Here is a 16489-nt window from a genome sequence, read left to right on the forward strand (position 1 = left end):
AAAGTTGCCCATCAACAGTTGGCACCTGAACAGCCAACGGAGCAGGCAAACAGGCCCCCTGGTCACAAGTCTTCCCCAGCAGGGTGAGAGGCACTGTATTTATAGTTACATTATAATACTTATTTTTGTATTGGCACTTACACAGATTAGTATATGCATATTTTACACAAATTGTATCCTCCTTTGCCTTCTTTTCTGGCAATGTGTAAGTGGCTACCCCACTCAGCTGCATTAGAAGAACAGAGGCTTTAGCCTTATTTTGCAAATTGTTGTATGTGCTGTCTTGAGGAAGCCCCCCTATCCAGTTCCTGTGCAACCTGATAGAGAGTAGTAGTAGTAATAATAATAATAATAAATAGCTTTATTGAGAAACCAACCCACAGAAATAGATCCTGAGATGCTGCCAGAGACACTCACCCTTACTGAGACAGACAAACAAACAGCAACCCTGAGAAACTAATAGCAAGGCAGGTGCCCTGGCTGCAGGCTGTGGAGGCGGAGTCAATTTTGGGTGGAGTTGGAGTCAGAGTCGGTAGAAATGTACCGACTCAGACTTCAAAATAAATTTTGATTGACAAATTTTTTAAAATATAAATTCACAATGTCAAAGAAGCTTCCCATGAAGTCAGCTGTAGTTGAGCATTTCACCACAACTCAAGATGGAAAACATTTTGTGTGTCAGTGTATGACACAGGACCCAGATGAAGACAAACGCTGTGATGTCAAGATCAGCGCATATTCAGGCAGCGATAAAAATGCTCCTACGAGAGCTTCCAATTTAAAAAGACATTTACAGTGCTTTCCAGGGCTGTGGAGGTGGAGTCGTGGAGTTGGAGTCGGAAGCAATTTTGGATGGAGTCAGAGTCGGACAGTAGAAAAATAGAGGAGTCGGAGTCGAAGGTATGGCGTACCGACTCCACAGCCCTGGCTGGCTGGCCCCAGCATCATTCCAAAGCTGCAGCCAGGATCTGGTTAACACAACAGCACCAGGAACCAACCAATCAATATTTGACTTCCAAAGTGAAGGCAGCACAGCAGGAAAGAGAGCTCCCCCTTCAGGTTTCTCCAAGTAGTGCTGCGGTTTACACTGACAGTCTTCAACAATTCTGTGCCAGTAGTTCTAGATTCTGTGTCTTGTCCTCCTGTCCCAACCCGTAGAATCAAAAGTGCATCAGGAAATCACACTCAAAAGTGGGAGCCAGAAATGGGAAGAGTTGTAACTCCAATGCACTTGGATGCTGCTCCTTTTGCAAAGAAACCCCAGGAGTCCTGGTTCTCAGCCTTTTGGGTTCCAACTCACTGGACCTACTTTCTTCATTCCCAACTAGTAATAGAGGCCTCTGCCATTCTAACATTACCTGGGAAACTGTATCTTCTTAGCTCCCAACCACCTGGGCCATAAGAGGTATGCTGCTGCACAGCACAAGGAGGAGTTAACACAGCAGGATTTGATGTGGAACTAGTCCATATAGCAGTAGACCAACATATTGCAAAGTGGCACACTGCTCCCATTTCAAAGCAGTGGAAACAATGATAAAAGGAGGGCCAGAGGAACCACCAGTTGCAGATCCCTTCATCGAGCCTGTTCACAAAACAGATCCTGGCATTCTGATGTTCTCCACAATCATCAGCCTGAAAACACTGCAAAAGTCATTACCCCAACCCTACAGACACCCGAGGGTTAACCACATGGGGAAAGAGGGCAGGAGATAGTGATGGGAAGACAACACCAGCATCTATGAATTGTGCAATCCCCTCGTAGGCCAGAACGGTGCCATTCCACCCTAAAATAGTGGTTGTGCCCACCACCATAGCCTCAGGCTTGCACCTGCCAGACAATGAGATGGCTTCGTTCAGTTCGACGTAAGCGTGGGTTTAGGAGCAGCAAGTCGCCATAGCGGTCATCTGTGTCATCTCCTGGGTATGGAGGAAAAAGAGTGGGCCAAAAACATTATACCTGGTGCTGGCATTCCTGTTCCTACTGAGATCCCACATCCTGTCTCCACATTCCCCCAACTGTCAAGTAACATGCGTACCTATGCGGAGATTAATATATCCCTCCCCTCCACTAAGCACCAAGCTGCAAGGTTTGCTTGGCATGTCTTGGCTGTGCAATTCCTTGGTGACCTCAGGAGAGGATGGATTCATACATCCTAAAGGAAACAAAAAAGATGACAGAGCTTAAGTTCATATTTATGTCAATCATTCCTGTGTCAGAGTTATGTGTATTCCAACAGATTCCACTATCATAGAATCTCTTTTAAAAGATTTTTTTTTTAAAGAGCAAGTTTTCTAACCCTCTCATAGACAGTGATAGTCTGGCTGGCTACTGTGATCCATGCTCCAGTAACATCCCATTTGGACTACCATGATGCACTGCACATGGGGCTGCCCTTGACAACTGCTTGGAACCTACAAAATTAGTTCAAAATATAGCTGCTAGACTTTTAATTAGATTGGCTTGCTTGGAACATATTTTAGTACTTTTGAAAAATGTACACTGGTTACCAGTTCACTGCTTAATTCAACTGAACGTGCTGGTTTTAACCCTGAAAGCCCTTCATGACTAGAGATCCTAGTATCTTAGGGACCACTTTCTTCCATATCAATCTGCTCAAATGTTAAGATCTTCCACTGAGCACCTTCCTGAAGTGCCACTGGAGATCAAGCGGCAACAAAGAAGAGTTTGTTTTCATCAGTGGTGTCCTGGTTGTGAAACACCCTCCCCAAAGCAGCTTGCCTGATACCTACTTCATTTTTTTAAAAAAAGAATCAGGGTAAGATACTTTTGTTCTGTCACATTTGAATGGGTTATATTTTAAGTACTGAAGGAAGAGTATTCTAAACACTGCAAATACAGTTTTTCACTCTGCTGCTGCTAACTATTCTACTGATTTTAACAGTTTCATTGCTATTGCTGTTGTTTTATTTTAAAACTTACTTTATGAATCATCCAGTAGCGGTGCATGTGGTGGGGCAGAGCTGTAAAGCCACCTTCCCAGACTGGTGTTGCTGCTGCTTAACTGGATAGGGCTGAGGCTGCAGAGAGGACAGGGCCACGTGGGTGTACCAGGAGAAGCACCAGATTGGTGGCCCGCTGCACTGTGTGGCTGTGTGACTTTGCCCCAGCCAGGTAAGCAGCTGCAGCAGCCACAGCAACACAGATGGCTCCACACCATGACTGGGATCACCCTGTCTCTGAACACGGGGAGCCCATTCATGGCTATCATGGCTTATAGTCTTTGGCAGCCAGTGTAGTATAGTGGTAAGAGTACTGAACTAGGACCAGGGAGATCCAGTTTCAAATCCCCATTTGGCCGTGAAGCTCACTGGGTATTCTTGTGCCAGTCACCAGCTCTCCAGCCTAACCTACTCCACAGGGTTGTTGGGAGGATAAAAGTGGGCTGGTGGTGGCGAGCCACATACACCATCTTGAACTCCTTGGAGGAAAAGTGGGATTGTTGTGTGCCTTCAGGTCGATTATGACTTATGGCAACCCTATGAATCAGCAACCTCCAATAGCATCTGTCATGAACCACCCTGTTCAGATCTTGTAAGTTCAGGTTTGTGGCTTCCAATCCATCTCTTGTTTGGTCTTTCTCTTTTTCTGGGATAAAGGTGTAATTAATAAATAAAAACCAGAAAGCAACATTTTACCTGAGTCACAAAAAAGTGGCTTTTCAGAGGGACACTGGAGTACCAGCAGTGTCCGCCATCAGATCACAAAAGGGAGCAGGATCACCACACAGAAAACTCTGCCCTTTGTCCTTTGCTATCCAGGATAATTGGAACTTCCTCCCCAGAACACCTGCATGATCCTTCTTAGTAGCTTCAAATTCCTCCCGCAAACCCATCTTTTCCATGAACCCTTTGGTACAATCCCTAGCTCCTACCGCCCACTATAACTCATAGCTTATAATTAGAATAATAGAATAGGAGAGTTGGAAGGTGTCTGTAAGCCATCGAGTCCAACCCCCTGCTTGATGCAGGAATCCAACTTAAAGCACACCCGACAGGTGGCTGTGCAGCTGCCTCTTGAATGCCTCCAGTGTTGGAGAGCCCACCACCTCCCTAGGTCATTGGTTCCATTGTCATACCGCGCTAACAGTTAGGAAGTTTTTCCTGATGTTCAGCTGAAATCCGGCTTCCTGTAATTTGAGCCCAATATCCCATATCCTGTACTCTGGGATGATCAAGAAGAGATCCTGGCCCTCCTCCATGTGACAGCCTTTCAAGTACTTGAAGAGTGCTATCATTTTTCTCCTCAGTCTTCTCTTCTCAAGGCTAAACATGCCCAGTTCTTTCAGTCTCTCCTCATAGGGCTTTGTTTCCAGTCCTCTGATCATCCTCATTGCCCTTCTCTGAACCTGTTCCAGTTTGTCTGCATCCTTCCAAATGTGGTGTCCAGAACTGGATGCAGTACTTAAGATGAGGCCTTAACCAGTGCCAAACAGAGGGGAACTAGTACTTCACATGATTTGGAAACTATACTTCCACTAATGCAGCCTAAGAAATCATTTGCCTTTTTTGCAACCACATCACACCACTGGCTCATATTCAGCTTGTGATCAACAACAATTCCAAGGTCCTTCTCACATGAGTATTGCTGAGCCAAGTATCTCCCATTTTATAACTGTGCACTTGATTTCTTTTCCCTACTTTGCACTTATCCCTGTCCTGTTGTTTTCAACAGGCCAAAATAACCACATACTGCTTCCTTGTTTCCCTTGCTTCCGGCTTCCCTCTCCTTCCCTGTTATTTCCTATGTCCAATTTTACATTGTAAGTTCCTCAGGGCGGGGCCTGTATACAAAACTCTGTAAGAATGGGTGGGGAACTTACAACCTTCCAGATGTTGCTGAACTACAGCTCCCATCTGCCCTAGCAAGTATGGCCAATTGCCAGAGGTGATGGGAGCTGTAGTTCAGCAACATCTGGAGGGCCATAGGTTCTCTACCCTGCTACAAAGTGTTGATCACACCAATGGCACTATATAAATATTACATAGCAGCAATAGCAGCTTTGGATTCTTGGCTCTTAGTTTTTCCTCAATTTTTAAACTGCTAAGCTCTATCTCCCAAAGACTCAAGGAATGAGCATCAAGCTTTCCCTGTCGGTTACCTGGGACTGAGATAAAGAAGCGAACAGCATCACGATGCCCATGGTAGCTGATCTGTGCTTGCTCCATGGCACAGTAAGGGGTACCAGTGGGTGAGGAAGATTCTGAGCTTCCAGCAAATTCTGTAAGAAGAGAAAATTCACAGAAATAGCCAGCAGGGGGCAGTGCTATGCATACTCTTGCCGCCATCATTACCCACACAGATTCTCACCTGAGATGAAGGGCAGAGAAATAATGGTGCCACCAGACGTGCCAACCCACAGCCGCTTCCCAAAAGCACCAAGTGCTGAGATGTTCATGGCTAAACTAAGACTATTTGGCCCTGAAGAGAGTTGGGGAGGAAAGAGAGCATTAAGGAGAAGTCCCTACATTAAACACACAGGGGCAGCACCCAAACCTGCACCCGGCATCAGCTCTAACAGACTCAAGTTATTTATGTCCATAAATAGGTCAAGGGTTTGGGCTCACTGACAGGAGCTGCTGGGATCTGTGGACAGCTGCCCCCTGTGGTGAGCTAATGAACTGCAAGTGGCAGCTTCACAGTGAAATTCTCCCAGGCTCAGGGTTGATTCTGCCTACCCAGGCTGGCCATTAGATCCTCCTGGGCAGGAATAAGTCGGCTTCCTGTTCCAATATCTTCCTGAATTCTGGCATGTTTCTGTGTTCTCTGCTATTCTTCAGTCCTGACTTCTGGCTTGCTTCTCAATGGCCTGCCTCTTACTTTGTCCTCCATTTCTGACTTACTCCTTGGACTATTAGCTGGTTTGACAGCTCCTGACTCACCTCAGACTGCTGCCCACAACCCAAACTGATGTTGACCCACAATAGGTAGCCAGGAAAGCAGCAGAATTCCCCTGCATGCATCTCTCAGGGCACAATTGTATGGGAACCTTATGGTCACATCTGCACCTTACATTAAAGGGCTATTATACCACTTTACCTATCATGGCTTCCTCAAAAACATCCTGGGAATTGTCATTTTGTGAAGGGTGCTGAGAGTTGTCAGGAGACCCCTTATTCCCCTTACAGAGCCACAATTTTCAGAGTAGTTATCAATCCCTCTTCTAAGGGTATCTGAGAACAGTAGTTCTGTGAGGGGAATAGTGGTCTCCTAATAGTTCTCAGCACCCTTAACAAATTACAGTTCCCAGGATGCTATGGGGGACGCCATGACTATTTAAGTGGAATGACACTGCTTTAAATGTATGGTGTGGATGTGACCTACGACTCATGGGCCTCTAACTCCAACTAGTGCTGCACAGCCCCCTTGTCCCTGTACCTATACTAAAAGCTTCCTGGCCTCAGAGAAACATCCAGTCCAGGACATTCTCCCAGTAGCCTGCTTTTTCGCTCTTCTCTGCCCAGATCTGTCTGTGGCCAACCCAACACAGCCTTGTGTTGGGTTGCCTTGCCTGCTCCTTCCTGGACACCGGATGGTGTATATGCTGCACCGTCCACCATTCCACTGAGTGTCCAAGGTTAGTACAAGCAAAAGCCGCAAGGCCGTGATGGCTCCTGCCACTCACCAAGCAGGCGGCTGATGTAGGGTCCCAGCTCCACTTCCTGCAGCGGCTGCCCGGTCTCAGCATGGAGGAGGCGCAGAGTGGACTCCAGCCGAACCGAGACCCAGATGCCGTTGCCAGCTGCTGCCATGTGCCGCACTTGGCTTTCAGGGTGCGACGTCACCTCAAAGTACCTCTGGGGGAAGAAGAAGAAGAAAGCAGGTTGCAGCAGGCAGCTGGATTCAATGACATCCCCCCCATTTCAATCTAGATATTGGATCTCAATACTGCTCCGAGTTATTCCAACTAGAACTGAGGCTGCAGGGTCTTATTTCCTTACTCCATAGACCTCTGAGAACTTATAGAGCTCCCCTTACAATAGATCCCACTCTCCCTATCCTGCTTCCTCATCAGGTTGATCTCAGAAGAGCTGACCAGATTCTGCTGTTCCACCACCTGCGCTCCAGAGATCACAACATTTAGGGATCGGCTCTTGTAGGAAAGCTGCCTTGTACCAAATCAGACCAATGGTCCATCTAGCTCACTGTTGTCTACTTGGGCTGTCAGGGGCTCTCCAAGGTTTCTGGTAAAGGTCTTTCCCAGTCCTTTCTGGAGATGCCAGGACTGAACCTGGAATATTTTGCATGCGAAGCAGGTGTCCCTGCACTGAGCTAAGCCTCTAAAAGGGTGGTCTCTTTCCCCCAGCATGGACGCTTTGCTGAAAACTATATTACTGCAACACTGACCTTTTTACACTTCAGCAATTGTTTCTTGGGATCCACCCATTTCAATATGAACAGCCAAAATGAATTCACCAACTAGTTCTCCCCAAGATCTTGTTCTAATACCAATAAGCTAATCAGATCCCTACAATCCTGGCCAGCTCAAGGTCCCATTTATACAGTTTAAACTGGCTACATCAGCCTCTGTGGGTTTCAGCCACTGCCTCACACCCTGGGAAGCTCACCTGGATGCGAGCAGTGCGAGGATCCAGTACATAGACTCTGTTGCCATATCCACACCATAGCCGATCAAGCACAGGGATGGCACAACGAATGGAGCGCCGTGGCCGTCCCAAGTCAACCAGGCGTGCGGAGCGCAGATCCCAGTTCCTCACTGAGGGAAGACGGGGATTAGGTGAAACAGAACACCTGAACCATGGGAAGGTGAGGCAGGAAGGGATTATGCGCTGCCTTCAAGTCGATCCCGACTTATGGCGACCCTATGAATAGGGATTCAGAGGGGGGTTACCATTGCCTCCCTCTGAGGCTAGTCCTCCCCAGCTGGCTAGGGCCCACTCAGCTTGCCACAGCTGCACAAGCCAGCCCCTTCCTTGTCCACAACTGCCAGCTGGGGGGCAACTGGGCTCCTTGGGACTATGCAGCTTGCCCACAGGGGGCAGGGCACGTAACCCCTGAGCCACTCACTGTGGGGGTGATCTTTAGTTGGCCCTTGACACACAGGAGACACGAGCAGGGATTTGAACTGACAGACTCTGGACTCCCAGCCAGGCTCTCTTCCCCACTGTGCTAGATTATAGGAGCAAGGCGTACCTGTGTTTCGATGGAAAATGGCCAGAGATCCATCCCCTAATGTGGCTGCTACACGGCCCTGGGTGTGGCTGAGACCAAAAACAGAAGACTAAGATAAGAGAAGTTTGAAGCATGGAAAGGCAGGCAATGATCACTAGGGATACGGAATGGAGTTCTCCAGCCTTCAGAGAAGGAGCGATAGACAGCTGCATACTCACACGATGCAGTGGATGGCATCTTTCAGCTGCACTTTGCCCTGGCAGCGTCGCCAGTCAGTCTTGGCAGAGTGAATATAAATGCTACGGAGAAAAGAAAGGGAGCTCCCAAGAGTGCAACGGCCCAAGCCCGGCCCCCAGCACAGGCTCCAACCTGCTTTCCACACAGCAGCGGCTCTCGTTGGCAACCAGCATTTCATTTCCTGCTGTCATGTTTCCCAAGGCCACTGGGCATGCTCAGGGTAAATAAACATGGTGGCACACCAAGGGACCCTCAAATACAGCAGGCAGGGCAATGGTGGCCAGCAGGAACAACAAGAAAAGATACCCCCCGACCCTTCAAAGGAGGTATTGGTGGGTGAAGTTGGTGGGGGCAGGAAGAGGCTCAGTGAATCTGATAGCAATCAATTCAGGAATGGGGTTTTGCAGCACAACCTTCCTGCCCCCCACCTCTGTTTCTTCCCCACTCAACTCTGTAGGTCTCACCAGCCCTCCTGGGTCCCAAACCACACGGTGGGTTCTGTGCCAACTGCCTCCATCTCCAGGGTTTCATCCTCACTGTCAGACTCAGGCGCCAGGGGGTCTTCAAGGATCTCTGGCTCCAGCTCAGGGCTCTCCTCACCAGGCATAGCAAGGCCTAGGGAGAAGTGATCAAGAGAAGGCAAAACAACCTTGTCAGGGAGCAGAGAAACAACTGGAGACCCTGCAAGGCAACTCTTTAAGGCAGGCGTGGGGAACCTTTATGACCCAGCAGGCTAGATCTTAATCTAGACCCACCCCACAGGCCAACTTGGACAGGTGGGTGCGGCCACCAATCTGTCAATTGTCTGACACCATAACAATGTCAGGTGACTAATAGGCAGGCAGTCCCACCCATCTGTCAAAGTTGGTCTGTGGGGTGGGGTGGAGGAGGCAGTAACCAGCAAAGCAGCACTGAGCAGGACTGAACTCTCCTCATCAGCTGATGAGCAGAAAGCTCACTCCTGTTTTCTGCAGGAGAATCTGGGCAGGATTTAATCCCTCCATAAACTGTTGGGGGGGTTAAATTATGCTGCTTTGGCTGAGTGTGCCTGTTCCCTGTGGGAAACTGGTGGCTGCAACCAACACAGAATTGAGCCCTGCCTCCTGCCCATCAGCTGACATCACCCACCCATCGTAATGACATCAGCTGATTGACAGGTGGGCATGATTTTGGAAAAGCGGCCTCATGGACCAAATTGTATCCCCTGGTGGGCCAAGAGGTTCCCCACCCTGCTACAAAGTCTCAAATGACACTCAACTCCATCCCAAAATCAATTGTCTTTTGAAGCAGCTCAAGAATATCAACCTGGTGCCTTTACAGAGTAACATATAGGCTCTCTGTTCCCATGGGTGTGCGGCAAATGCTGTTTCGTGTACTTAAAGCAGTTAGGAACTAGGATTAAAAGAGGGTAAAGGCCATGCAAAGATTTAGGGCACAGGCTATGACACAAAGCTAATGATTAGAACCAAAAAAAGCAGGACCAAAAAGACAAACGGGAAGGCAGGACTGAGGAGCAAGCCAAGCGTAAGGACTTAAAAGCAGGTTGGGAATGGAGGGGAAATTAGGAAGTTGGGCCAGAAGACTAACCCAGGGGTCAAGACCAAAGCACAAGCCAGAACGCAGTTATCACTCTAGACCTCAGGAAGACCATGTTACTCAAGCCAGGCTCAGCTAGAAAAAGGAAGCCCTTTTTATGTATATTCCTTCCTGCCCAGAAAGATTTAATTGTCAGCCTGGGGTGGGTGGAGTCTGTCCAGAAGGTTCTTCATTAAGAAAGTGGTTGTTGTCAAAGCCAAGGGCTAGTTAGTACAATAAAGTAGCTGTTGATGGGGATAAAGGTTGCAACCTGCAGCACAGTGGCTCCTGGGCAGCCATAGACAGATCCCAGCAACTCCCACAGTGGCAATCATGTGCAGGAGCAGGAGACCTTGGTCAGCTGATATAACTGAAGAAGCAGATGTCATGGGTGGGCAGGTAACAAGGATATAAGCCACTCATGGGTGACTGTTCTTCCTCAAGGATAAAGCCTGCATATGCAAGGTCATCACATAAGGCTGTTTCTGCAAATATGCCTTTTTAAAAAAACCTGTCCTCTTCTACAACTATCAATTGCAGCACAATGCCTTATTTGCTGGTCTTGTTTGTGCAGACTTTGTTCCTAGGGTGGAGCCATAATTCAGGAATGTAGCACACACTTTGCACGAATAAAAAGACCCAGATCCAATCTCTCGTATCTCCAGTTGAGGGACTGCAGGTGGCAGGGCTGGGAAAGACCTTTGCCAGAGACCTTAGGCAGTGAGTACTACTCAGAGTAGCCAACACCGAACAAGCTCAAATCCACACTCAGCCTTGAAGCTCATCTGTTGACTGTGAGCCAGTCACACTCTGTCTTAGCCTACCTTATAGGGCTATTGAGAGGATCAAAGGTGTAGACCATATACACCAGACAATGAGATGAAAGAGTCATAAAGAGATAAAAATCAGACAAAAGAGAAGGAAGTAACTTCATAATAAAAAAGTAGAGTGCTACAATTAAAAAAACAGGCAAACACAATAATGGTCAGGAGGTAAAAAGCAGCACATTGGTCAGTATTCCAGAGGCCCAACAACTAGATCCTCCCCATAGTAAAATATTACAGATGGAGGGAAAGGGTGGAGCCGAACTGGAGAGAGAGAGAGAGAGGGACAGAGAGAGCCCTGTGTAAGGGCACATAAAGGTTTGAGCTAGAGTCCCCCTCTTCAGCTTTTGCCAAAAAAACTGTGCAACACAAAAAGCTACCCTTAAAACAAAGTGAAATCCCATTACTCAGTTCACACATAAACATACATATTGTAAAAAACAAAATTCATGTAATCCAGATTGCAAGTTTTCATTTGAAGAAACTGTATGCAAGTAAATATATTTTAAATGAAGGGGTGCATCAACTACAGAGTTTTATACTGTCTCTTAATTCACACACCCTCGCCCCCTTGTGGTCAGCCTTTACAATCTGACCTCCTCAGGTCCTGATTTCATTCCTCCCAAACAGGAATGTTGCTAGGTCATTAAAAGACTCTGAGCATAAGCTTTTAATGCAAATTTGTATATGCTACTATGAAGAAATGCAAAGTTGGACTGACTTTCGGAGGGAAATCTTTTCTATAAGCCAAGTTTTAAAAATTGTTTACTTTGGGGGGGGGAAGCGGTGGACAGGAAATCTGGGGCCCAGAGCCAAAGACACAAGGCAACTCTGGACCCCCAGGGCCTTATAACACCTCTGCTCCCAAATGCCCCCATTCTCTTTTTTTGCACTGACCAGGTACACATGCAATGGAGAGGACGTGAACTCCAGGCAGCACAAAATGTTCCAGGAGCTGGTTTGGGTTCTGGGCATCAAAGAGAGTCACTTCACTTGCAGAGTGCGTCCCAGAAGCCACCCACAGCCAAGAACTGTCTGTGAAATACTGAGGAGAGGAGCCCTATAGAGGGAGAGAAATGGAGCACTCAGCAAATCATTGGATCTTTGAACCAGCCTCCCTCCCTTTTATGCTGCTCCTCACAATTCCTAAACTTTAATCTTGGTGCTTATTTTTACCTTTCAGCGGGCATCATACACATGCTTGGGTCAACCAGGCAAGGAGATGTACATGCACTGGGGAAGCATTTGTTCTCTCTCTCTCCCCCTCCCCCTCCCATCCCATTCTGTGTTCAGGTTCACCATGTGCCACATCAGGTGTGGGGGAACCTTTGACCCTCCCAATATTGTTGAAACATGGCCAATGGCCAGGGATGAAGGGAATTATAGATCAGCAACACCTGGAGGACCAAAGGCTCCCTACTTCTGTGCTACAAGATGCATGCTCATCAGCCAGCACATCAAAAATGTGGGTGGACAAGTCATGCTTCTGGACTTAAATTTGCAAGGCCATAGAAGAGAAACTGAGTTAAGATTGTTCCCCAACAGAACCCCAAACGGCAACCGCTGCCGGTTTTCCAATAAGTAAATTACAAAAATAAAACAAATGCCTAAATAAGCTTACGATAAAAGCTTATTTATTATTATTTATTATTATTATTTATTTGTTATTATGTAACAATGATAAAAACATCAAAGAAATCAAAAAGGCATCAGAGCAAAACAAAATAGTGAGAAGTCCCCGTGGAAAAAAACACTAACTGGTTGAGGGGCACAAATCACTCTAAAGCTGTTAATTAGCTTACCAATGCCAGGATACCTATGACAGTTTCTTGTCCCACTAAAGATGTTAATACAATCACCTCATCAACTATCTCCAATCTGCTACTGTAAAAGGTTAAAAGTGAGCCTATTTAACATATATTTAAGCTCCAATAATCACTGACTGTAATTTTTGCATCTCATTGTCATTCCACTCCCACCTTACCATTTTCTTCTTTATATACAGTAGGGCCCTGCTTGTTGGCATTCTGCTAATAAGGCAGTGCCAGCGGGGCGATCAGCTGTTGCACAGGGAGCTCGTGCGCTACAGCTCATTCCTGTCAGCTGGAGCACGCAATCAGCTGGAGCACGCAATCAGCTGGAGCACGCAATCAGCTGGAGCACGCAATCAGCTGGAGCACGCAATCAGCTGGAGCACGCAATCAGCTGGAGCACGCAATCAGCTGGAGCACGCAATCAGCTGGAGCACGCAATCAGCTGGAGCACGCAATCAGCTGGAGCACGCAATCAGCTGGAGCACGCAATCAGCTGGAGCACGCAATCAGCTGGAGCACGCAATCAGCTGGAGCACGCAATCAGCTGGAGCGTGGGGAGCTCTCGCACTAGAGCTGATCCCTGTCAGCTGATCGCTGTCAGCTGGAATGCAGCTGGAGCTCCCCGCGCTACAGCTGATTGCAATCAGCTGTAGGGTTGGGAGCTCCCGCACTACAGCTGAGTAGGGCCCCACTTTCTGGCGGTTTTCACTTTTCAGCAGGGGCTTGGAATGGAACCTGCTGTATGAGTGGGGCCCTACTGTACCTGGCACTTCTTGCATCTGATGAAGTGGGCTTGAGTCTGTGAAAGCTTATGCTGTAATAAATTTGTTAGCCTTTAAAGTGCCACAACCCTCTCAGATTGGTTTTTGCTACAAGAGATTAACACAGCTACCCCCTCCCCCAAATTGAAGGTCATAATAAGTAAGGCAGCCTGGATTAACCTCCCCTGCCCACCCACACAAAAAATAAACCCCTGAAAAGGAACCAGGCAAGTGTTTCACAGATGGCGTTCTTAAGCATGAGTAAAAAAAAAAACAATACTTACAGTTTCTGGTGCTTCTTGAGTCTTAGGCCCAACTGATGCTGCAGCACACCAGAGCTATAATGGGAGACAGGCAAGCATGACCTGAAGATCTGCCGCCTCCCTGTCATTAATTAGGAGTAGCTTTTCATACTGGAATGACATCCTCCCCAACCCACCTACAATCTGAAGCCTTTGCTACAGGAATTCCCAACCAGTGTGCCACTTTAATAACATTTAAGCTTTCTCTGAGCCCAGAGTATCTACCCACATAGACAATGTCTCCTTCTGCTCATCTTTCACTGGGTTAGGAACTTATCTGAATCAGATACAATTGGATCACCTGATACAAAACAGAGTAGCCCACCCTCAAAGGAGATTGCCCACAACATCTCTGGATGACTCACTGTTCTGGATTCAGCCATCATTACTCCTACACCTACTAAAACTAAACCGTTTTGGCAATTTACAGGAGGAGAATCACACCGGTTTCAGTATTCCAATTCATCCTCAGTATTCAATGTTTGGAAACAGATTGCCTTTATCACCTTGGTACTGGGGTCCTTCTGGTCCAGCATCCGTAACTGCACAAGCACAGGCACGTTAGTGCCCCCTGAAAGCGGATCATGGCCCTGCAGAGGAAAGAGCACTGAAATTTAACATGTGGAGACTCACCACATGGATTGCCAGTTCATAACTGGGTTGGAGAAAGACAAATATACTCTAAACACATCACACTGCTTGGTGACACAAAGGGTCAAATCATGTGGCCCCATTTCCTAAATGGTTTATCATCAGCCCCTGTTGAATGAGGGGAAATTGCTGTACATTGTTAGGTGTGATAACACACACACACACACACGGGATCACGTGTCTGCATTTTTTTTACCCAGATATCTGGTTTGAAAAAACAATACCTGAGGACTAGCCCCTTGGCATGGGATTTACATAGGTCAGACACCTAGATGCACAAGACCCTAGATGCATGTGCCAGAATACTCCCCTGGAATGCAGGCGGCTGGCTCCACCCATGGATCTGTGCCCGGCCATGCTGCTGCCAGATGTGTGAACGGATCTCACGGTACAACTCTCGACGTTTCTGCTGCGGGGAGGTGTCAGCTCTGCAGATGCAAAGGACAGACAGTAGGAAGCAGCACAAAGCCTTTAATGACAATCCTGCATCCAATTATGACAGGGGAAGTACACAGATTTCAATGGGACTTACCTACGTGGGCATGCATTCAATTGTAGCCCAAAGCATATACTGGCCTGAGACCTTGTGCTGCCAGTCAGCGCTGGGCTAAGGACCCACTAGTAGCCTGACCCAATATAAAGTCACTTCATTTTATGTGGAGCGAGCCCTTCAGCTCTGTGGCAGTGGGCAAACGTTGCACGTAGAAGGCTCCAAGTTCAATCCATGGCATCTCAAGTTAATAAAAAGGATCTAAAGTCTCAGGGTTGGGTAAGAGCTCTACCTAAGATCCTGGAGGGTTGCTGCCAATCAGAGTACACAATATTGAGCTAGACAAACCAACGGACCAACTTGGCATAAGGTAACATCATGTTCCTAAGAAGTGCTGGTGATGGCGATAGCCAAGTCAGCTTATGCACTCCTGTACTTCTCTTCCTACAAGGGGATTTACCTCAATACCTTGTGGAACGCCTCTCTCGATACGAACCTACCCGTTCACTTCGTTCAGAATCTAAGGCCCTCCTCCGGGTACCAACCCATCGGGAAGCCCGGAGGGTGGTTACTAGATCTAGGGCCTTTTCTGTGGTGGCCCCTGAGTTGTGGAACAGCCTCCCCAAAGAGGTACACCTGGCGCCTACACTTTTATCTTTTCGGCGCCAGGTAAAGACCTTTTTATGCTCCCAGGCATTTTAATTTTCTTAACCATTTTGATCTTTTAATCAGTATTTTTAATTTTTGTCGTATTGTGTTTTTGTAGTGTTTTTTGTTGTTTGTTTGTATATATTTTTATGATTTTTATTATGATATATTGTATTTTATCTTGTTTGTTCACCGCCCTGAGAGCTATTCTGCTAAGGGCGGTATACAAATTGAAATAATAAATAAATAAATAAATTTATCACGCAACTTACTCGGTCAGTGAGGTAGCCCGTGGGATGTATCTCAAAGCTGGAGACAGCTGTCCTCCATTCCGTCCCAATTCATTGAGGCTGCTGGGGCTAGACTGGGCCCTCCCTGGTGGCAGGGGTGATGCAGGAGCCTTCTCTGGGGAGTCTGAGGGGCTAAATAAGCGATCGAAGCTACAAGGAGAAAAGCACAACATGATCAGGGGAAAATAGGAGGGAAGGGCAAAGAGCGCTGTCAGCACTCAGGTTCTGAAAAATCAATCAAAATGTAATAGCGAGAAAACAGATTTTTTCATTGAGAACAATGGAACTCTGATCTGTATAAAGAAAACAAAATTAGCATACAGATGGCATGCTTGCAGAGTTCTGTTCAGCTCTGGTCCAAAGGGTCACAGTTATGAGAGAGCCTTTATTGCCATTCCTAAGAACATGAGAAAAGTCCTGCTGGATCAGGCTAATGGTCCATCTAATCCAGCAGCCCTGTTCTCACAGTGGCCTACAAGATGCCCATGGGAAGCCCGGAAGCAGGAACTGAGTGCAAGAGCACTACTCGTCCTCACATGCGATTCCCAGCAACTGTCACTATCAGAGGCATACTTCCTCCAAGAGTAAAGGCAGAACATAGCCATTGTGTCTAATAACCACCGACTAGAAATCTTAGCCCCGCCAGCTTCAGAGATTTCACTAGGAACTGTTCTCTCGCACACTTTCAAGCTAATCCTTGCAGTCCATCAGGTCTAGAAATTTGCTTTTCTATATTGTCTAAAAA

At 47.2% G+C, this 16489-nt stretch overlaps 1 protein-coding gene across 2 annotated transcripts in view; it reads right to left on the reverse strand.

Annotated features, from left to right (window-relative positions):
* Window positions 1-343: 343 nt before the first annotated feature.
* The window catches only part of LOC133366484 (C-Jun-amino-terminal kinase-interacting protein 3-like), a 28218-nt gene continuing 12072 nt past the window's right edge, over window positions 344-16489 (reverse strand). For both annotated transcript variants that reach the window (XM_061589636.1, XM_061589635.1), the window contains exons 14-27: window positions 15727-15894; window positions 14625-14744; window positions 14172-14253; window positions 13648-13701; window positions 11686-11848; window positions 8854-9004; window positions 8371-8451; window positions 8174-8241; window positions 7588-7736; window positions 6645-6816; window positions 5330-5440; window positions 5121-5240; window positions 2037-2153; window positions 344-1917 (exon numbers count right to left, since the gene is read on the reverse strand). In XM_061589636.1, the coding sequence (XP_061445620.1) occupies window positions 1817-1917; window positions 2037-2153; window positions 5121-5240; window positions 5330-5440; window positions 6645-6816; window positions 7588-7736; window positions 8174-8241; window positions 8371-8451; window positions 8854-9004; window positions 11686-11848; window positions 13648-13701; window positions 14172-14253; window positions 14625-14744; window positions 15727-15894 (1657 nt within the window). In that variant the 3' untranslated portion in view covers window positions 344-1816. The remainder of the gene's footprint in view (window positions 1918-2036; window positions 2154-5120; window positions 5241-5329; window positions 5441-6644; window positions 6817-7587; window positions 7737-8173; window positions 8242-8370; window positions 8452-8853; window positions 9005-11685; window positions 11849-13647; window positions 13702-14171; window positions 14254-14624; window positions 14745-15726; window positions 15895-16489) is intronic.

The sequence above is a fragment of the Rhineura floridana genome, chromosome 11, assembly GCF_030035675.1.
Source record: "Rhineura floridana isolate rRhiFlo1 chromosome 11, rRhiFlo1.hap2, whole genome shotgun sequence".
Taxonomy (NCBI): domain Eukaryota; kingdom Metazoa; phylum Chordata; class Lepidosauria; order Squamata; family Rhineuridae; genus Rhineura; species Rhineura floridana.